Raw genomic sequence first — 23796 nt, forward strand, 5'->3', positions numbered from 1 at the left:
TGTAAAAATTTTGTCAATTTTATGCTGATATTAATTTATACCTTATCCCTATATTTTTAAAATGGAAATTAACCACTATTACTTAAGAAATTTCAGTCACCACTCTCTCAGGTGGAAGAGCTCATTCTATATTAACTCAGACCCTGTCAAGATATGACAAGTGGTAACCAAAGTGACAACACATTTCTATGAATTTAATTCTTATTCAGTATGTTTATCCGATAATCTTGTTTTTCTACAATCAGACTTTGTCAATTTTATTTCCCCCAGAGTACCACTTTAATAATCAACTTCAACAGAAAATCATGTAAAACAAAGGAAAGCTCTACAGAACTTTTTCCCTGAATCAATTCACCATTCATTGCATCATTAAAAACCACAAATTAGACTTAGAATCCAGGTTCTTGTTTCTGTAGCCCAACAACTTTTAGATAAACTTCTCCATCAGATCATAATTTAAGGATGTCCTTAAACCAAACATATAATTAAATATAAATTAACTCTAACTCATTGTATATATGAGGGTGTCTTAAAAAACTCATGAAAAAATGTACTATGAAAAAATTATGCATGTATTTAAGACCTTTTTTGCACCAAAATAAACTCATCTTTTAATTCCATTTTTCACACATTTTGAAGTCCCCTTACATAACTCCTGTTTTTGAATGCTTTAGGCATTAACAAAGAAACAATATATATATATATATATATATTTTTTTTTTTTTAACAGGCAGAGTGGACAGTGAGAGAGACAGAGAGAGAAAGGTCTTCCTTTTGCCGTTGGTTCACCCTCCAATGGCCGCCGCTGCAGCCGGCGCACCGCGCTGATCCGATGGCAGGAGCCAGGATCCAGGTGCTTTTCCTGGTCTCCCATGGGGTGCAGGGCCCAAGCACCTGGGCCATCCTCCACTGCACTCCCTGGCCACAGCAGAGAGCTGGCCTGGAAGAGGGGCAACCGGGACAGAATCCGGCGCCCCGACCGGGACTAGAACCCGGTGTGCCGGCGCCGCTAGGCAGAGGATTAGCCTATTGAGCTACAGCGCCGGCAAGAAACAATATATTTTAACAACTGTAGTCATTTCATGAGTGACCAGGTACTGAAACACAACATAGCAGTTAAGTTTAATTTTACCATACATAAAACAAATTTGCTGCTTTCTTATAGAAATACTTTTCACAGTGATAAAAGTGACTTTGGAATGGAAATACAGTTTTTAACAACTTCAGAGTGACTTTGGGGGAAAACAACAACAGAAAATATTCCCATACCTGTTTTATAGCAGTTACTGTTATCACAAAGAATAATGGAAGTCCACTGGTAATTGGACTGGTAGGTGTATCAATCATAAGCTAGTAAAAAAAAATGCAGATTATTATTTTTTATATTGTTCACATCACATGATCAACATCTAAACTCTCACACTGTTGTATGGTCAGTATAGTTTAGCTCACAATTTCTTAACTTCACTTTGTTGGCTATTACATGGGATTGGTAAAATACTTATATCTATTGCACACTCATTGTATTGCCAGAGGGGACTCAGTCACTTTTTTCTTAACACACAGGTTAATTCTTCCTCAATATTCATCTACAAGTGGTGCTACAGCCACTTGTATATGCACATTTCTCTGCACAGCCTGATAAATGCTGAAAAGCCTGTCAGCAACTATTTTTTAAAAGATTTATTTATTTATTTGAAAGGCAGAATTACAAAGAGGCAGCAGTAGGGCGTCCTTCCATCCACTGGTTTACTCTCAAAATGGCCACAACCCCTGGAGCTGGGCTGATCCGAAGCCAGGAGTCAGGAGTTTCTTCCAGGTCTCCCACACGGGTGTGGGGGCCTAAAGACTTGGGCCATCTTCCACTGCTTTCCCAGGCCATAGCAGAGAGCGAGATCAGAAGTGGAGCAGTCAGGACTCAAACAGGCGCCCATATGGGATGCCGGCGCTTCAGATAGTGGCTTTACCCGCTAAACCACAGCACCGGCCCCCTGTCAGCCAATTTTATGCTGGGATTCAAAATAAACTCCATAATAAAAAAGAGACCTAGGAATGGGACTATGAAAGAGGCTTTTTCTCTAAGTGATTTTTTTTTACATTGTAGCAGAGCCAGAGGGAGATAGAGCTAGGAAAACGATGCTGCAATTATTTTCTAAATCACAAAATTGAGGTTTCAGTAAATCATGGAAGAAGTAAAATAAATTTGTAATAAATGATACATATTTCAGGAGATATATATATGCTTACCCTGATTGGAACACTATAAAATAAATAAATATATTGAAACATTACATGATATCCCACAAATTTGCATAATTTCAATGTACCAGTTAAAAATAAAAATTAAATAATACATTTGCAGCAAATACCTAGGGGTAGAACCTAGATGTAATGAATTATTAATGTTTCTTTACTCTGAGTAGGCTGATCCATTTGTTGTATTTCATAGATACTTTAAATTTCTGGTCTTGGGGCTAGCACTGTGATGAAGCAGGTGAAGGTGTTGCCTTCGGCTCCTGCACCCGCGTGGGAGACCCAGACAAAGCTCCTGGCTCCTGGCTTTGGACTGGCCCAGCTCTGGCCATGGCAGCCATATGGGGAGTGAACGAAAGGATGGAAGACCTTTATTTCTGCCTTTCCCTCTTTCTGTCTATAACTCTGCCTGTCAAATAAATAAATCCATCTTTAAAAAAAAATTCTGGTCTTACCTACTGATTTCACAAAAGTATACCTTTTTAAAGGAAAATGAAAATCAATAGTTTAGAAATATTTATTTATCTGAGAAAGGGGCAAAGACAAGAAAGAGCTTCCATCTGCTGGTTCACTCCCCAAATGCCTGTAACTGCCAGAACTGGGCCAGGCAGAAGCCAGGATGCAGGAACTAAATCCAAGTCTCTCACAAGTGGTAGTGATCCAATTACGTGCGCTATCACCGCTGCAGGTAAAGCCACTGCCTACGGTCTAAGCATCCATATGGGTGCGTGTTTGAGTCCTGGATGCTCTTCTTCCCATCCAAGTTTCAGCTAATGTGTCTGGGAAAGCAGAAGAAGGTCCAATTGCTTGAGTCCTTGTACCCACGTGGGAGACCTGGAAGAAGCTCCTGGCTTCAAATCATCTCAGCTCCAGCCGTCACCACCATTAGGAGAATGAACCACAGGACAGAAGACCTCTCTCTCTCTGTCTCCCCCGGCCCCCATAACATTGCCTTTCAAATAAATAAGTATTTAAAAAAAAAAAAAAACTTCATTTATACTCAAGTTTCACAGGCTGTTCTGTTGATACACATATATAGTATACACAAAACAATCTGAAAATTAGGAAACTGTCAAATAGACTGTAATGAACAGAGGTTTAAGCTTAGAAAATGATCTCCTAAATAAAGGTTCTAACCTCATAGGGATGCTTAAAAGTTGATATAAACAAATTAAAACCTATAGAAAAACTTACTTTGTACCATGGTGATTCCATAGGTAGATATGTGCAGAAAACATGAATGAAAGAAGCCAAAATATTTATATTATGAGACAAAGCATCTGAAAGATGATGGGTCATATTTGTGGCTTATGCTTATTAGCATTAAAGCATAACAGTGATGAAATGAGCTATAATTAATCTTAATATGCAGAGGTGATTTCTTAGAAATTTAGAAGTGACTTAAATCATTGCAGTGACTGAATACAATGAGGATGCTTAGCGGAAAAAACTGGACCCACTGTCAAACAATTAAGAACACAAAATAATTTTTCCTTATTCTGAGATATATTTTTAGAAACCTTGTTTACAAACTTAATTGAGCAACAAAGCTTACCTGAACCAAAAATATAATAAGAAAATAAAAGTTTGCCACTCTTCTGAATTGTTCAAATAAATTTTTTGGAACAAAATTCCACACAGTATACTAAAAAAGAAAGAGAGATCAATAAATTAATATTTTAAAACATACATATTATTATATATAATAAGAAAGGTAAAATAAGATTTTACCAAGATTTTAGACAAATTCATGTAACTTTTTTTTGCTTTGGAGCCAGTATTGTAGAGCAATACGTTAAGCCGCCACCTGCAATGCCAGTATCACGTATCAGAGTACTGGTTTGAGTCCAGGGCACTCCACCTATTTTTTTTTTTTTTTTAAAGATTTATTTATTTGAAAGTCTGAGTCACAGAGAGAGAGTGAGAGACAGAGAAAGAAATCTCTAACTGCTTTTTCATTCCCCAGATGGCCACAATGGCCAGGGATAGGCAGGTCTGAAGCCAGGAGCCAAGAGCTGAGAGCTTCTTCCAGTTCTCCCACATGGGTGGCTGGGGTCCAAACACTTCTGCCATCTTCCCCTGAGTTTCCCAAGAAAGTAGCAAGCAGCTGGTTGGGAAGTGGAGCATCCAGGACTCAAATAGAATGCTGGTGTCTCAGGTGGCAGCCTTACTGGCTATGCCACAACACAGGCCCCTCATGTTACTCTTGATGTTACGGAAGCAATTTATCTGGTTTCTAAAATTCAGAACTTTTATTCCATTTTCCATTTTATTTATCATTTATTGATAATTTTAGTATAATTTTTAAAAATTAGATAAAGTGGAACCTATCAATCTTGCTATAAAATTCTTGATTTTCTTTCAGAAGTATAGAAAGTAAATCTATGGGGCTGGCACTGTAGTGTAGTGGGTTATAGCCTTGGCCGAAGTGCCAGCATCCCATAAGGGCGCCGGTTCTAGTCCTGGCTGCTCCTCTTCCGATCCAGCTCTCTGCTATGGCCTGGGAAAGCAGTGGAAGATGGTCCAAGTCCTTGGGCCCCTGCACCCACTTGGGAGACTCCGAAGAAGCTCCTGACTCCTGGTTTTGGATCGGTGCAGCTCCAGCCATTGTGGCCATCTGAGGAGTGAACAAGTGGACTGAAGATCTCTCTCTGTCTCTATCTCTCTCTGTCACTCCTTCAAATAAATAAAATAAATCTTAAAAAAGAAAGTAAATCTAAAATATTTTAATAATTTCATTTATTTTATGTTTATCTAGTTCAGTGTCAGAAACAGGAAATGTTGGGGCTGGTTCTGTGATGCAATAGGTTAATCCTCCGCCTGTGGCCCCAGCATCCCATATGGGTGCTGGTTCTAGTCCCGGCTGCTCCTCTTCCAGTCCAGCTCTCTGCTAATGGCCTAGGAATGCAGTGGAAGATAGCCTAAGTGCTTGAGCCCCTGCACCCATGTGGGAGACCTGGAAGAAGCTCCTGGCTCCTGGATTTGGATCGGCCCAGTTCTGCCCAGCTTTGGCCATTGCAGCCATTTGGGAAGTGAACCAGCAGATGGAAGACCTCTCTCTATGTCTCTCCCTCTTTCTGTCTGTAACTCTGCCTCTCAAATATATAAATAAATCTCTAAAAAAAAAAAAAAAAAACAACCAGGAAATGTGATTACAAAATTATTCTTTGTTTATTATGGGATATGGAAAATTAATCTAGAATGCTAAAAAATGTTTTAGATAGATGATCACTGGGATAATTACTAAGAAAATTTCAAAAAGGATATGAAAATTTGTCACAATGTCAATTTTAAAAGGTAAGACAATAGAGTACGGTGGTCAAGAGCATAGATGCTTGGGGATTAAACTGCTGTGGCACATATCCTAATTATAGCACTCACCAAATGACCTTGGACTTAATCTTTCTGCATCCTACTTCATTTCTTTATAAAATGAGGATAATCAAGTTGTATCTTACAAAGGTCTTAAAAAATTAAATGAACTAACACATTTATGAAGCACTGAGGATAGAACCCAGCTCACACTAATTACTATACAAGTGTTTGTTATTACTATCATTAATCAGCTCGTAAGTCTATAAAACTATATTACAGGGATAGTGTTATACACTACAATTTTTACTGGTATCACAATTCAAAACATAACTTCATATATAAAACAAGGAAGGAGTTTATAGAACTTTTACTTCACCCTAAGGACATTCTCTCAGTAGAATGAAAGATCCCTGAGGCCAGAGACATTGTTTTATGCACTCACTTAAATATCTACTTGGTACATACTTGGAGATCAAAAGTTTTGTGGGATTAATGAATGAATAAATAAGCATGGCTGAATGTGGTTTTTTTTTTCAGATAAATATGATGTCAGGCGATGAAGCCTTAATGATTACTAACCAAGTCAAGATTTTTAAAGACACAGTTTAACCTAATTTTCTCTGCTGTAATTCAAGATGGCTGCTATTTCTAAATTCTCATATGTCACAAGTTCACTTTGTGTATACAAATATTATAATATCTAACATTCTCTCTTTGTTGGAATTATATCTTCAATTCTAACCTAGGATGTATAAAACACTTTCACTCAGTAGTGGCAGCACCAGTATAAAAAGGGAATATTGAGAGGCAGAACTCATTAATGTTCAGGATAAAAGTGACAGCACCCATATAGATAGATACATTCTTGAAACACAGCCAAAGACATGAATTTCACATCTCTACATGTGAAATTATACATGAAATCTATAATCTCAACAAACACATAAAATCTACAATTAAACGTGATGTTTAACAACATGAAATCATAGCAAAGGCATACAGACAGGTGAATTCATCATGAGTTGGCGGAATGGCAAGTAATCTGGTGTGGAAGGAGTTTAAGCAATAGCAGCACAATGAAGAATAAAGAGATGAGAGACAGTATTTATGTTAAAAATTTTAAAAGGCAATGTTTACGTAAATATATAATTTTTGAAACTGTAGCCAAAACATTTTAAACCTAAGACTTCTGCTAGAAAAACAGCCACACCCAGGTAATTCATTTAATTCCAAAAGTTTTCCAGAAGGACACACAGCTTCCAGCACTAGTGTGGGAGTTAAATGGTCCATTGACCACCCAGTAGATGAGGATTGTAAAAACTAGATTTAAAAAAGCTATTTAAAAGTCTGGAAAGTATCCAAAATATAGATAGAAACCAGAAGAGTTTAACTTCAAAAAAACTGCAAATGGAAAAGTATAAATTGTGAATTGTTGGTTTCTTAGCTTAGAAGGGAGAAAACTACAACCTTATCAAAAAAATGTGGCTTAGCTTAAAGTTCAGGACTAGAAAAATAGCTGGAAATAAAAAAGGGAAAATGTAGGTAGGGAGAGAACCACACAAAGAAAATTATCCAAATTCAGAACCTAAGCTATCCAAACCCAAGCTGACAGCTGAACTATACATGAGAAAACAATGCACTACTGACACTGATATCTGCAACAACAAAGGTGAATCTCAAAGCATCATGTTACGTGAAAAGGAGTCAGATACAAAGACTTGCTTGTATATAGGAAAGTCTAGAAAAGACCAAACTGTAGTCACACAAAGCAGATCAGTAGTTGACTGGTTTTGACGGTGACAACAAGTGAGAGTGGTTACAAAGGAGCAGTAGAGAATTTCGCGAGTGAGGGATATGCTCTCTCTCTATCCTGACTGTGGTAGGGGTCACATGATAGTACACCACTGTCAAAACTCATCAAGTGACACACTCAAACCCAGTGAATTTTACTGTACATAAATTATGCCTCAAGTTACAAACCAATCTTAAAGCTCTCACTAGTTCTTTCATAAATTACTCAGAACTGTCTCACTGAAGTTCCTCCATCCTTCCGATATTTACTCTTCATTTCCTTTGTTTCAGAACATTGTTCAAAATGAGAGATGTCCCCAAGGTAATGTTACATATGTGAACATGAAGACAGAAAAAAGGGGGCATCACTGTGTAAAATGACACCAAGATTAGAGGGGAGAAAAAACATTAGTCATTTTGGGAAGGAGCAGTAACACAAAGATGTTTCCTGTGGTGTCCTATCAAGCAATAGTTATGGTTTGAGGAGAATGCTACCCTAAGTATCTTTGACTCACATCCTTATGACTGCACTATCCAATAGGAGAGCCACTAGTCATATGTGGCTACTGACGCTTAAATGAATTTAAATCCGATTACAACTTTGCTTCCTCGGTTGTACCAGCCACATTTCAAGGCCTCAATGGTTCCATGTGGCTTGTGGTTAACCTTCTGGACTGTGTGGAGACATTTCCAACAAGAGTAGAAAGTCTACGGGGTAGCAGCACTCTATAGTCTTCACCTTCAAAATGAAACTAAAATGTCTTAGAAATGCCATGGAGAAAAACGAAACAAGGAAGAATATGTAAGAGTGAAGCAGTAGTTCAGCATCATAAAATGTTTACAGAAGAGTGATAAAATTGGAGGAAACATGCTTTAAAGTTACAAGGAACTGAGTTCAAACTCCAGTCTAGCCACTAACTAGTGTGCAACCTTGGGAAAATTATTCCATTTCCCAGCACTTCAACTGGAGAAACACAATAAAATCAGTATAACAATATTTCGTAAAACAGGTTTTATGGCAGCTACCTAAAAGGTTTGCTGCAATCACAAAATGTTATAATATTAGAACTACTCAATACAGTATCTGACACACAGTATAAATATTGGTTCCTTAGTTTAATTTCAGTGAAGATAAATTTTTTTGACTGTTGACCTAATACCAGCAACTAACAACTTACTTTATTTTATCATTTTGATTAAGATAAATCTATCAACCACCATTTTCCTGAACTTGTAATTGATATAAATACATACTTTAGGGGCCAGCGCTGTGGCACAGTGGGTTAACACCCTGGCCTGAAGCACCAGCATCCCATATGGGCGCCAGTTAGAGACTTGGCTGCTTCACTTCCGATTCAGCTCTCTGCTATGGCCTGGGAAAGTAGTAGAAGATGGCCCAAGTGCTTCGGCCCCTGCACCCACATGGGAGACCCAGCAGAAGCTCCTGGCTCCTGGCTTCGGATTGATGCAGCTCCAGTCGTTGCAGCCATCTGGGGAGTGAACAAGTTGATGGAAGACCTCTCTCTCTCTCTCTCTGCCTCTCCTCTGTGTAACTGACTTTCAAATAAATAAATAAATCTTTAAAAAAAATACATACTTAAACATAGGCTAAAACACTTTTCAAAAAGTTTTAATAATGAAAGGATTAAACCTTACCTTAGATGAAATGATCCGATTATCTATAAATTTCTGAGGTGTATAAAGGCCATTCTGAGGAAATCTGTTGGCTATGTAAATAGTTCTTGTGTCACTTTGATGTGGTGGGTCAAAACCCTAAGACCAAGCAACAGAAAAATATTAATCTCAAGGTTAGTTATTATGATACTTCACTGCTGTTTTATTTACTTGAGCACATACAATATTACTGGTCTTAAACTGGTTATAGATACCAATGTGAATAACTATAAACACAGCAAGTCCTCTTTATAAGAGCTATGGAAGCCAGGTGAAAGAGTACAATGCCTTAAAAAAGGTTACCTGGAAGAAAGCAAGAAGAAAAGAGCTGCCAGCATTACCACACCTCCTAATCTAACCAATAATGAATAGCATTAGAGTCAATAATTAAAAAACCTCCCATCAAAGAAAAGAACAGACCAGACAGCTTTACTGCTGAATTCTAACAGTTAAAGAAGAATTAACACTATTCTTTCTTATTTTATTTCAAAAAATGGAAGAGGAGGGAATTGTTCCAATTCATTCTATGAAGCAGCATTACCTTGATACCAAAACCAGAAAGGACGCCAAAAAAAAAAAAAAAAAAAAAAAAAGACAAGCTACAGCCAATATCCTTGGTGATATACTGCAAAAACCTTCAACAAAATACTAGCAAACTGAATCCAACAGCACACTGAAAAGGTCACTCACTGTGATCAAGTGGTATTCATCCCAGGTATGTAAGGACAGTTTAACATCTGCAAATCAATAAATGTGATACACCACATAAACAGAATGAAAGACAGAAACCATATGGTCACCTAAATAGATGCAGAAAAGGCAACTGATAAAATTCAACATCTCTTCATGATGAAAACTCTGACCAAATTAGATATGGAAGGAACATAGCTCAACATAATAAAGGCCCATATACAACAAGCCAACAGTTAACATTAAACTGAATGGGAGAAAGCTGAAGGCTTTCTAAGATCTGGAAAAAGAGGATGTCCACTTGACTTTTATATAACATAAAAGCTAAAGCAATTAGGCAAGAGAAGGAAATAAAGAGCATCCAGATTGAAAAGAAGAAAGCCAAACTGCCACTGTTTGCAGATGACACGCTGTTACATACAGAAAACCCCAAAGACCCCACCAAAAATCTGTCAGAACTAAGATACATGTTCCATTAACTTGCAGGATACAAAGTCGGCGTACAAAAATTAGTAGTATTGTTATACACCAACAGTGAATCATCTGAAAAATAAATCAAGAAAGTAATCCCATTTTCAAAATCAAAATCAAAATCAAATCCTGGGAATAAACTTAACCAAAGAGGTAAACTGTATCTATAATGAAAACTATAGCACTGATGAAAGAAATTGAAGAGAATACACAAAAGACAGCCCATGTTCATGGACTGGAAGAACAATGCTGTAAAATGTGCATATTATCAACTGACTTACAGATTCAATGCAATCCCCATAAAAACCCTAATGAAATTTTTCACAGAGCTAGAAAAAACACTACTAAAATTTGCATGGAACCACAACAGACCCCGAATAGCCAAAGTGATTTTGAGCAAAAAGAACAAGCAAGAGGAGTTGGCATGTGGTTCGGCAGATTAAGACGATGCTTGCAAAGCAGGAATCCCATATAGGAGAGCTGGTTCAAGTCCCTAATGCTCTGCTTCTGATCCTGCTCTCTGCTACTGCACCTGGGAAAGCAACAGAAGATTACCCAAGTGCTTTGGCTCCTGACTCCCATGTAGGAAATCCAGATAGAGTTTCTGGCTCCTGGCTTTGGCCTGGCTCAAAAATAGATATTGAAATACTGCAGTCATTAGTGAATGGAAAAACCTCTCTTTTTCTTCCCCAACCCCACCCCACAACTCACTTTAAATGAATAAATCTTAAAAACAAAATAAGAGCAAGTCAGGAAGAATTACACTATCTAATATAAAATATATGACAAAGCAACAGTAATTAAAACAGCACGGTATTGGCAGAAAAATAGATCCAATCAAAACATAGGCCAGTGGAACAGAATTGCAACCCTAGAAGTAAATCCACGCATCTACCATCGAGTGATCCTTTACAGAGATGCTAAGAACATGCACTGTGAAAAAGACAGTCTTTTCAATAAATGGTGCTGGGAAAACTGCTATCCACATGCAGATCTTTATCTCTCACCATTATCAATTCAAAATGTATTAAAGACCTAAATGTGAGACCCAAAATTTTGAAACTTTTAGAAGAAAACATAGGGGAAACACTTCAGGACACTGGAGTAGGCGAGGGTTTTCTATACCAGATCCCAAAAGCACAGGAAACAAAATTTAAAACAAGTGAATAGGATTTCATCAAAGGAAGAGAGTTTTTGCATGACAAAGGAAACAGTAGACTGAAGAGCCAACTCACACAACAGAAGAAGGTATTTGCAAGCTTTCATTCTCAGAAGGGATTAATTTTCAAAACATATATGGAACTCAAACAACTCAGTAGTAAACAAACAAGTAAAAGCCCTTCCCAAATAACCAAAACCCTCAAATAATCCAATTTAAAAATGAATAGATCTGAATAACATTCCTCAAAGGAAAACATACAAATGCCAACAGGTACATGAAAAAAATCCTCAGCACTGCTAGTCATCAGAAAATGTAAATCGAAACCACATGAGCTATCAGCTCACACCAAAAAGACTGGCTATTATCAGACACTAAAGATCTTAAGTGTTGTCAAGGATGCAGAGAAAAAGAAACCCTTGCACTGTTGGTGGGAATGTAAATTAGTATCATTGGAAAACACTGTGGGTTTTTTTTAATGTTCCTCAAAAAGCTAAAAATGAATCCACTACATGATCCAGCAATCCTACTACTCGGTTTTGTATCCAAGGTAAAGAAAATCCATCTGCTAATGAGACATATGACCTCCCATGTTCATTGCAGCATTTTTAAAAATTTTTTTTGTTTTTATTTTTATTTATTTTTTTAAAATTTCTATTTAGTAAATATAAATTTCCAAAGTACAGTTAATGGATTACAATGGCTTTCTCCCCCGATAACTTCCCTCCCACTCGCACCCCTCCCATCTCCTGCTCCCTCTCCCATTCCATTCACATCAAGATTCATTCTCAATTATCTTTATATACAGAAGATCGATTTAGTACATATTAAGTAAAGATTTCATCAGTTTGCACCCACACAGAAACACAAAGTGTAAAATACTGTTTCAATACTAGTTATAGCATTACTTCACATTGGACAACACATTAAGGACAGAGATCCCACATGAGGAGTAAGTACACAATGACTCCTGTTGTTGACTTAACAATTTGACACTCTTGTTTATGGCGTCAGAAATCTCCCTAGGCTCTAGTCATGAGTTGCCAAGGCTATGGAAGCCTTTTGAGTTTGCTGACTTCGATCTTATTCCGACAGGGTCATAGTCAAAGTGGAAGTTCTCTCCTCCCTTCAGAGAAAGGTACCTCCTTCTTTGATGGTCCCGTTCTTTCCACTGGGATCTCACTCACAGAGATCTTTCATTTAGGTCTTCTTCTTCTTTTTTTTTTTTTTGCCAGAGTGTCTTGGTTTTCCATGCCTAAAATACTCTCATGGGCTCTTCAGCCAGATCTGAATGCCTTAAGGGCTGACTCTGAGGCCAGAGTGCTGTTTAGGACATCTGCCATTCTATGAGTCTGCTGTGTATCCCCATTGCAGCATTATTCACAACAGCCAAGAAATGGAAATCACCTAAGTGGCCATCCAATGATGAATGGATTAAAAAAAAGTGATACATATTCACAATGGAGTATTACTCAGCCATAATAAATGATGAAATCTTGCCATTCACAACCCCATGGATAGAACCAGAGGTCACTATGTTGAGGAAATAAGCCAAGCTCAGGAAGACAAATATCATATGATCTCACTCACATGTGGGCTATAAAAAAATAGGTAATCCAGTGGCTAGGGAGGAGAATAGGGCACCCAGGACGGATAAAGGCTGACTGACTGAAAGATAATAGGTTACAGTAGATAGGAATAAGATGTTCTTGGATTCTATGGCACAGCAGAGTAACTACAGATATTCCATAAATATGCACAATTTTTATGTTACCTCAAATCCAAACAAAATGAAGTGCTTTGGTCAACTAATAGTTTTTACTCCATTCCCCAAAATAGTAAAGTGACAGTTCTAAAAGGAGAATAACCTTTCCCTTATTCCCAAAGGTGACATAATATCTACTTGCACATTTTGAGCTTTTTCAGTTATGATTAATTTACAGAATCTCATCCAATCATAATGTGTGGGTGTATACGTGTATTTTTCACACATAAAACAGTTAAACTTAACATACATGACTATAGCAAAATTATGGTTAAATATCCTTTATGAAAAGTAAACCTGCAACTTCAGGTCACTAGTATCAAGTAACTCTACAACAAATTAGGCAAGCCATGAACTAAATAAAAAAACAAAACTGCCCCCAAAATGCAAAAATTGAGTTAGAGCAGAGCCCATAAATTGGCTTCAGTTATGTGAATCCCTGAAATTATATGCAAAATTCCATATATGTGCGTTTTTTGACAAGAGTATACATAGGTTTCATCAGATTTCCATTATGTAAATAAGCTTGAAACCTAGCAAAAGAGGATTTTTATTTTTCAATAGTATCTGTACCCTCTTTAGCAAGAGTCAAAACAAACATCTATTATCAAAATAAATCATATAACTACACTGTTAGTTTAAAGTTAAAGTATAGTTTCACACTATTTCTAGCAAGCATTATCAGCAATGCTGACACTGATGAAGAAATACAATCCAAAATCCCTAATCATTAGGGTGGTTATGTGTCAGGGTCCAGAAACCGTTGGCACGTATTACATTTTCTGTTGTCATACTAGACAACAGAACTCTCAACACTCAATGCTCACAGTCTCATCCCCTTAAAGTTTCTTGCCTGCTCCTTCCTCTTCTAATTTCATCTTGTTCTGGGCAAAATAACTGTGATAGACTAATGCCACTCTAGCCACTCTGATTTTATGTTGAAATCTGATAAAAAGTAGAGAATATGAGTATTGTAGGCCCAAGTTTAAACTATTTAAAAACTATCATACTTTAAGAAGCATGAAATTCAAACACTTCTTTCGTCTTCTGACTGGTTTTGTGAGCATATGTTAAAGCCACAGGCTCTGAAAAAAAATAAGGCTGGAAAGCATGTAAGGGGGAAAATTTCATGGTGGCAGATAGGGAAAGAACTAATATAAAGTGCTGATTTGAAAGAGACTCCTGGAGCTGGTGCTGTGGCATAGAGGTACTGGTTGCAGTCCTGGCTGCTCCTCTTATGATCCAGCTCTCTGCCTATGGCCTGGGAAAGCAGTGGAAGATGGTCCAGGTGCTTGGGCCCCTGTACCCACGTGGGATACCCAGAAGAAGCTCCTGGCCTCAGATGAGCTCAGCTCCAGCCGTTGTGGCCATTCAGGGAGTGAACCAGCGGATGGAAGATCTTTTTGTCTCTGTCTCTCCCTCTCTCTGTCTGTAGCTCTACCTCTCAAATAAATAAATAAAATCTTTTTTTTAAAGAGATGCCTTTTGTAACCATAAATTGAAGAGACACAGGGAAACCAAACCAGCTAATAGCCATGTGACTTTTAGAAGCTGGTCTCTGGCATAAAGCAGTATTTGAAAATTAATTAAAACATCTTACATTTTCTAATAAAATATGTCAGACTCTGCTCTATCTTAAAATCCTTAAGATCTTGGGATGGTGTCTGGCAAAGCCGTTAAGATGCTGTTGGATGTCCACATCCCTTATCAGAGCGCCTGGGTTTCAGGCCTGGCTCTACTTTCAATTTCAGCTTCCTGCTAAAGTGTACCCTGGGAGGCAGCAAGTCATGGTTTAAGTACCTGGGTTCTTGTCACTAATATGGGAGACCAGGATTGAGTATACGCTCTTGATTTCAGCCTGGCCCAGGCTCGCTGTTGCAGCCATCTGGAGAATGAGTGAAAAAATGGAAGATGTCTCTGTCTCTCTCTGTCTCTATTTCCCTGCTTTTCAAATAAAATGAGAACAGTTTTTTAAAGCTCAAAGAGCTTACAGAAAATACAGTAATTACAAATAAGAGCCAAGAGAATAATGTGATTAGCCATCTTGTAATATAACTAAGAAAACATCATCTTTAGAGTTCATAGTGATTGAAGTAAATTTGTGCCTTCTACCATTCTTATACGTGATCTCCTTGCTCCATGATAGAAAGAAAAAGCTTCAAAACAAAGAAAAACCCTAAACAACAATAAAAAAGAAGCTTCAAAGTAAAAGCTGCAATAGCATTAAGTCATTAAAATAAATGAAGAGAAGCTGTATTTATATCATACACTTTACAGACAGACAGTGGTTTATATTAGCTAGAGTTTCAATGTACACAAGCACATGAGGACAGCCTAGCAAAAATCCCAGTTCTGAGGAAGAACAACTTAATGCAGCTTACCAAAATCTACAAAGTTAATCTGGATTAGCATTAATGGCATAAACTTTCAATAAAATATAATTACATGAAATAATATAAGAGTAAAATAACCTGACACTGTTACCAGGACCAAAGTAAAGGATGGGAGTAATGTAACACACCCATGATACACACTACACAGTACTTTAACTTTTTATTTCATATTATGTAACTTTCATTTTGGTATTTAAGGTTCCTTACCATCTACCAGATCAGTCTGAGGGTCTAAGAACCCTGGCTTAGTGCAGCTCTGGATTGGGACTGGCTTTCAAATTATGAGATATAAAATCTACAGTGATTTAGAAAAAGGTAACTCAGAATTCTCAAATTATCTGCCCGTACTACAGGAAGCTCATCTCATATAGGTTATGATACTACTTCCCAAATTTCATTTCCTTCTCTAACATACACCTCCAGCAAAAGTCTACTCATCCTTCAAGTTTCAGCTTGAGTTTCTTTCTTTTTGGAGCACTAGCTGAGGCCTATCTTTTCCTAGAAACGAGAAGGGTATGGTTATTTACTACTCCCACCAGACCTTTTACATCCTTCCATTATAGATTTCATTACACTGAATTGTAATTGCTTGTCTGTATATACATCTCCCCCTCAAGACTGTATGTACTCAGATATGTATCTGTACAAATTAGTTATTTAGTGAATATTTATACCATGTATTAAATTCTCCAGTTCTCAGGTTCTAAGTTTGGTTTTAAAATATCTTCAAAATAAATTTTCACCAACATTAATGTAACTTCAATGACATTTAAAAGGAAAACATTTTTAAGTGATCTGTGAAGTCTACCACAACTAGTGAAATAAGAAATGGTAGGAAACTGTTTTCCTGGTGTTCCTACTTTTGTCTTATTCTCATCAAAGCCATTTACTATGGCTTTACAATAGGAGGGTGTCCACTTCTGGATGTCAAAAAAAATCAACTTTATTTATTGGAAAGGAAGAGCTAGAGAGGGAGAGAGAGAGAGATCTCCCATCCGATAGTTCACTCCCCAAATGGCCACAATGGCCAGAGTTGGGCCCACCTGAAGCCAGGAGCCAAGAGTTTCTCCCACTTGGTTACGGAGGCCCAAGCAGTTGGCCCATCTTGCACTGACTTCCCAGGCACACTAGCAAGGAGCTGGATCCAAGTAGACCAGCTGGGACTGGAACTGGTTCCCATATGGGATGCCAGCACCACAGGCAGTGGCTTTATCCACTATGCCACAGCCAGCCCAAGAAATCAACTTCTATCAGGGAAATGCAAATCAGAATTACAAAGAGATATCACTTAACATCCATTAAAAAGAACAACAGGGATGGGGATTTGCCTGAGCAATTAAGAGGTCCATGGCCCATACTGGAGTATCTGGGTTTGATTCCAGGCTTCAGCTCCCAATGTCAGCTTCCTCTAAGTGCAGATCCTAGGAGGTAGTACATGATGTAGCTGGGTCCCTGACTCCCACGTGAGACACCTGGATTGAGTTCCCAGATCCTAGATCCAGCCCTGGCCCAGCCCTTGCATTCTGTGGGTATCTGGGGAGTGAACTTGTTGATGGGAGCTCTCTCTCTATGTCCCTCAAATTAAATAAATAAGTAGAATAGAAAAGAACAGAATAATAAGTATAGGCAAGAATGTGGAGGAACTGAGACTCTTATACAGTGTCGGTGGTAAAGGTTGAAGCAACCCAAGCATCCAAAGTGTTCACTGACATATGAATAAGCAAACAAAATGTGGAACAGCTGTCCCGTGGAATCTGCCAAAATCCATGAATGCTCGAGTCCCTTATTTTCCCAGTATTTGTATATAACCTAGGTATATCTTCCTATATAGTTTATCTCATTTCTAAATTACATATAATACTTTAGCATATATGAATGCAATGCAAACAGTTGTTATACTATATTATTGGGGAATGACTAGGAAAAAAAGTCTGTACATGTTCAGTTTAGTTTCAATTTAAAAAAAAATATTCTCCATTCACAGTTGGATGTGGAACCAGATACCAGAAGGCTAAATATATATATACATACATTATAACATTATTGCACCTTAAAAAGGAAGAAATTTTGACACATACTGCAATACTGTAGGGAAAGAGGGCCCCAAGGCAGAGTTAGAGAAAAAAGGGTGGACTCTGGGCAAATTCCAGGAAAATTCCACCCTTGGTAGACAAAATGTAAGAAAACACAATTTAGAATAGACCAAAGGGAGGAGGAGGGGCGATATGGTGCCTAAGATAAGGCTATGAGAAACATTAACCAAATACCGACCCTTCCTACATACAGACAGAGGTGAGGGGCATCCAGTTACTGACCCTTCTGTGTGTGGAGAGCAGTAGAAGAGCTGATCCAAATAGGACTCCTACTGCACGCACTAGGCGTGGGACCCACACGTCACAGATTAGGGAGCAGGCAGAAAGAAATAACATAAAAGAGACCAGCCCCAGGGGCTGCGCTGTGGGGCAGTGGGTTATTTCCAGGCCTGCAGAGCTGGCATCCCAAATGGGCAATGGTTCGAGTCCCAGCTGCTCCATTTCTGATCCAGCTCTCTGCTAAAGCACCTGGGAAAGCAGCAGAGTATGGCCCAAGTCCTAGGGCCCCCTGGACCACTGTGGGAAACCCAGAACAAGCTCCTGGCTCCTGATCGGCTCAGCTCTGGCCAATGTGGCCATTTGGGGAGTGAACCAACAGAGGGAAGACCTCTCTCTCTCTCTGTGTCTACCTCTCTCTGTAATTATTTCAAATAAATAAAATAAATCTTTAAAAACAAGCAAACAAAAAAAGAGACAGGGGCAATGGATTCCCAGGACTGGAACCTCTCCCTCAAATGGGGGCGCTTCTGTTGCTTTTCATAAATAAACTTGCTCTCACTCTTGCACTTTCGCTCAGACTTTTCTCCTTATTTTTATACAAAGCAACAAGCCCAGGGGCAGGGAGAAAGCATCTCCCCAAACAGGATGCATCGATATGAAAGAGCCTTGAAAACAGTGTCTCCTGGTCTCCCATGCAGGTGCAGGGCCCAAGGACTTGGGCCATCCTCCACTGCATTCCCAGTCCACAGCAGAGAGCTGGACTGGAAGAGGGGCAACTGGGACACAATCTGGCGCCCCGACCGCGACCAGAACCTGAGATGCCAGCGCCACAGGCAGAGGATTAGCCTATTGAGCCGCGGCGCTGGCCAGGAATTCTTAAATAATAAAAAAATCGTTTTCCTAATAAATTTACCCACAAATTTTAAAATTCTGTATGAAAAAATGATACAACAAACAAATACAAGAGATAGACAAAGTTTAGAAGGCTCTTTAACATATACAACAAAGACATAATATGGAATATTATGGAAGAAATAAGAAAAATACAAGCTACCCAATAGAAAAATGGGCAATCTATTCAAAAGCATGAAATAAAGGACATCTGAATTTCACTAGCAATCAGGAAAATGCAAATTAGGACAAAAAAAGATACTGTTTCACACCCATCAGTCTGGTAAATTCTTTTTTCAAGTCCAAAGTGTTGACTAAGTTGTAGGGAAAGGGGACCTGTCATATCCTGGAAAAGAACTTCAAAATATCTAGTAAAAGTCACAGCATGTATACCCTATGACCCAGCAATTCCAATATTCCATTTCTAGGTATTCCACTTACAAAAAAAAAAATACACTACAACTATTTTTGTAACAGGAAGAAAACTGGCAACAATTCAAATGTGCATTAGAGAAGAACCTCCTGGAAGACTTGGCTGCAGCAGGTTTTCTTCATCTTGGTAGCTGCAAAGCCTAGCAACATGCTACCACAGCACACACAGTTCAGAAAATGCATGAGTAATGGGGGGAACTGGTGATAACCTTAAAAAGGGATGCAGAGTTCAGAACAGCTTTTGTTGGATGGCAAACTAAAATAGACAAAAAAGCAAACAAAATAAAAACCCTGCTTTCATTTGATAAACAAAGTAAGTAATTATGAGTATGTTAAATAGTGTTAAGTACTAAGAGAAATAAAGCAGGAAAGGGGAATAGGCAAGTATTAGGAGTTCGAATTTTATACTAAGTGGCCACAAAATGACTCACTCAGTGATAAGGCAGTATTTGAATAAAGGCTTATAAAGGAGAGGAGACAGCAGTTATCTGTGGGAAGAACAGTCCAGATAGGGATAACAGCCAGGACAGAGATCCTGAGTTTGGGGTGGGTGTTTAGGTTAGGAGCTGAGGCACCTGTATCACTCTTCAGCCTGGCCCAGACCTGGGGTAATAGGCATTTGGGGAGTGAACTAGCAGACCAGACCGGAGCTCTCTCTGTGTCTCTGCCTTTCAAATAAATGGAAACAAAAACCAAAAACCAAGAAACCCTGAGACAGCAGCATGCCAGGGACTTCAGAAGTGCAGGGCAGCCAGTGTAGATAAAGCAAAGGGACTGAAGAGTGGTGAGGAATGCTAAGTGGTCTGGGTGATGTGTGTGTGGAGGGGAGCAAGCACCTAAACCAAGAACTCTGAACAAGAGAGCAAGCTCTTGAGAGAGTTCAGGAAGCGGAATTACACTCCCTAACCCGTTTAAGTAAGATCACCCTGGCTGCTATGTGGAGAATAGGCTGCATGCTGAGACAGAAGGGGAGAAACAAGAAATGGACTAGAAAGCTTTTGCAATAATCCAGTAAGAGACAGGGGTGGCTTTTAGTCTGAGGTTGTGGGAGAGGAAAGGGAGATACATGATTCTGAATATATCATATTTTAACAACACACATGATTTGCTCCACAAACATTTAAAACTGTACTCATTATTCCATTCTTTTATAAGTCTTTTTAAATTTTAATTATCAAATGAAAATTACATGTATTTATGATTACAATATTGATTTTTTTGGGGGGGACTCATGTGCCTCCTCTCTGATTTGTCTTCCTCACAGATGAATTCATAGGGGAAATGTAGTCACTTTTAAAGAACTTTAGGGGCCGATGCTGTGGTGTAGTAGTAAAGCCGCCGCCTGTGATGCCGGCATCCCATATGGGTGGCAGTTTGAGTCCCGGCTGCTCCACTTCCGATCCAGCTCTCTGCTATGGCCTGGGAAAGAAGTAGAAGATGGCCCAAATGCTTGGGCCCCTGCATCCACGTGGGAGACCTGGAAGAAGCTCCTGGCTCCTGGATCGGCGCAGTTCCAGCTGTTGCAGCCAATTGGGGAGTGAACCAGCAGATGGAAGCCCTCTCTCTCTCTCTCTCTGTCTCTCCTTCTCTCTCTGTGTAACTCTTTCAAATAAAGAAATAAATCTTTAAAAAAATTAAAGAACTTTACCTATGGGTTACAGCATGAGGATGGGAGGAAGGGAAGCAGGAAGAGAATGCAGGAGCCATATATACAGGGAATTACAGTTATATGCTTAAAAAGAGTTATCTTTTGGAGATAAATATCAACATTTCTATGGGTGAAACTGTAGAATGTCTTGGATATGGTTCAAAATAACCCAAAAAGGTAGGAGGAATGGAAAAGTAAGATTGGCCACAAACTGATAATCGTTAAAATTGAGTAAAGGGGAAATGAGCGTTCATTTTCTGAGAGGCAAAAGCAGAGTTTCCCTCTGTTGGTTCACTCCCCAAATGTCTGTGACGGAGAGGGCTTAGATCTGGACTAAATCCAGGTTTCCCATGTGGGCGGCAGAACCCCATTACTTGACCCATCATTCACTGTTGCCCATGGTCTGCACTGGCAAGAAGCTGGAGTCAGAAGCTAGAACCAGGTATCAAAAGGTACACTGATATGGGATGCAGGTGTCTTAACCACTAGACTACATGTCTGCCCTCCACTTTTGCAAATGCTTGAAATTTTCCATAATTTAAGATTTAAAGAATGCAAATAACATGTACTAGGTATACTGGCTTCACATAATAATAATTAGTTATCTATATACAGCATCTGTTTTTCTTCCTAACTTTTGCATAATGTAGGGGAGTGATTTAATGGATGGTATCAGTGCATATTATCCTATTCTTTCTTTCCTCTGGGTATTCCCATTCCAATTAAAATTTGAAGATAAACAAAGCTTAATTAATTAAAATCTGTAATTAATTTGACATTTGAACTAAATTTTGTATAACAGTTTTAAAGAAAGTCTGACCTTCTGCATAAGCTAACTTTTTTAAAAAAGATTTATGTATTTATTTGAAAGGCAGAGTTACAGAGACACACAGGCAGAGGCAGAGGCAGAGGCAGAGAGTCTTCCATCCACTGGTTCATTCCCCAGATGGCTGCAATGGCCGGAGCTGTGACAATCCAAAGCGAGGAGCCAGAAGTCTCCCATGGGTGGTGCGGGAGTTTCTTACGTGGATGCAGGGGCCCAAGGACTCAGGCCATCTTCTACTGCTTTCCCAGGCCATAGCAGGGAGCTGGATCAGAAGTGGACCAGCTGGGACTTGAACTGGCGCCCACGTGGGATGCCGGCACTGAAGGTGGCAGCCCTACCCACTATGGCATAGTGCTGGCCCCATAAGCTCTTAATGTTAACTGGGATACACTATCTGTTATAAAATTTGAAAATAATTTGGCAATATAATATAGTCAGCCTCTGTATCTGTGGTTACCACATCCACAGATGCCAACAATCACAGACTGAAAATATTTGAAAAAAAATTGTGTCTGTACTGAACATGTAGCATTTTTTTCTTGTCACCATTCCTTAAACAACATAACAACTATTTACAAAACATTTATATTACATTATGAATTATAAGTTATCTGGAGATGATTCAAGTATGAGAGGTTATATGAAAATACTATGGCATTTTATATAAGAGACTTCATTTGCAGATTCTGGTATTTTGGAGGGGTGTCCTACACAGATATTGAGGAATGACTGCACCATGTTCAGGATAAGGAAAGAGGAAAATAGCCCTTTTGGCTCTCTGAGCACCACCATGGCAGTCGGCAAGAACAAGCGCCTTACGAAAGGCAGCAAAAAGGGAGCCAAGAAGAAAGTGGTGGACCTATTTTCTAAGAAAGATTGGTATGATGTGAAAGCACCTGCTATGTTCAACATACGAAATATTGGGAAAACACTGGTCACGAGGACCCAAGGAACCAACATTGCGTCTGATGGACTCAAGGGTCGTGTTTTTGAAGTGAGTCTTGCTGACCTGCAGAACGAGGAAGTTGCATTTAGAAAATTCAAACTGATTACGGAGGATGTTCAGGGCAAAAACTGCCTGACTAACTTCCACGGCATGGATCTTACCCGTGACAAAATGTGCTCCATGGTCAAAAAATGGCAGACCATGATTGAAGCTCATGTTGATGTCAAGACTACCGATGGCTATTTGCTTCATCTGTTCTGTGTTCGTTTTACCAAAAAACGCAACAATCAGATACGGAAGACTTCCTATGCTCAGCACCAGCAGGTCCGCCAGATCCGGAAGAAGATGATGGAAATCATGATATGGGAGGTGCAAACAAATGACTTGAAAGAAGTAGTCAATAAATTGATCCCAGACAGCATTGGGAAAGACATAAGAAGGCTTGCGAATCTATTTATCCTCTCCATGATGTCTTCGTTAGAAAAGTGAAGATGCTGAAGCAGCCCAAGTTTGAACTGGGAAAACTCATGGAGCTTCACGGAGAAGGTAGCAGTTCTGGAAAAGCCACTGGGGATGAGACGGGTGCAAAAGTCGAATGAGCTGATGGCTACGAACCACCCGTCGAAGAATCTGTTTAAAATTTAGACTTTGGCCGGCGCCGCGGCTCACTAGGCTAATTCTCCGCCTGCGGCGCCGGCACACCAGGTTCTAGTCCTGGTCGGGGCGCCGGATTCTGTCCCGGTTGCCCCTCTTCCAGGCCAGCTCTCTGCTGTGGCCAGGGAGTGCAGTGGAGGATGGCCCAAGTCCTTGGGCCCTGCACCCCATGGGAGACCAGGAGAAGTACCTGGCTCCTGCCATCGGATCAGCACGGTGCGCCGGCTGCGGCGGCCGTTGGAGGGTGAACCAACGGCAAAGGAAGACCTTTCTCTCTGTCTCTCTCTCTCACTGTCCACTCTGCCTGGCAAAAAATAAAAAATAATAAAAAAAATTTAAAAAATAAAAAAAATTTAGACTTTCATAGTGACAAATAAAATGTCCTATTTGTGGGAAAAAAAAAGAGGAAAATAAAAAACTAAATTAAAGGGATCATTTTAAGTGAGGCAGTCACAGCATAAAAAATATAGCTTTCTAGCTTTCTCCTGAGTGTACCCAAGAGTCACACAGCCCCCCTACAGCCATTTCCAAGTGCTAACGAGCAACAGAAATTCGATGCATGCCTCACAGTACTGG

The 23796-nt window shown here is 39.2% G+C and overlaps 1 protein-coding gene and 1 pseudogene across 8 annotated transcripts in view; one reads left to right on the forward strand and one right to left on the reverse strand.

The window, feature by feature from the left end:
- The window catches only part of ATP11B (ATPase phospholipid transporting 11B (putative)), a 112505-nt gene that overhangs the window by 81184 nt on the left and 7525 nt on the right, over positions 1-23796 (reverse strand). For all 8 annotated transcript variants that reach the window (XR_011388037.1, XR_011388036.1, XR_011388038.1 and 5 more), the window contains exons 2-4: positions 9016-9132; positions 3809-3898; positions 1270-1350 (exon numbers count right to left, since the gene is read on the reverse strand). Coding sequence is in view for 4 of the 8 variants with exons in the window: in XM_008266558.4 (XP_008264780.2) it covers positions 1270-1350; positions 3809-3898; positions 9016-9132 (288 nt within the window). In the remaining 4 variants the exon portion in view is untranslated. The remainder of the gene's footprint in view (positions 1-1269; positions 1351-3808; positions 3899-9015; positions 9133-23796) is intronic.
- On the forward strand, positions 22392-23204 carry LOC100341881 (small ribosomal subunit protein eS1-like; annotated as a pseudogene).

This window comes from Oryctolagus cuniculus, chromosome 4 (genome assembly GCF_964237555.1).
Source record: "Oryctolagus cuniculus chromosome 4, mOryCun1.1, whole genome shotgun sequence".
Lineage (NCBI taxonomy): Eukaryota > Metazoa > Chordata > Mammalia > Lagomorpha > Leporidae > Oryctolagus > Oryctolagus cuniculus.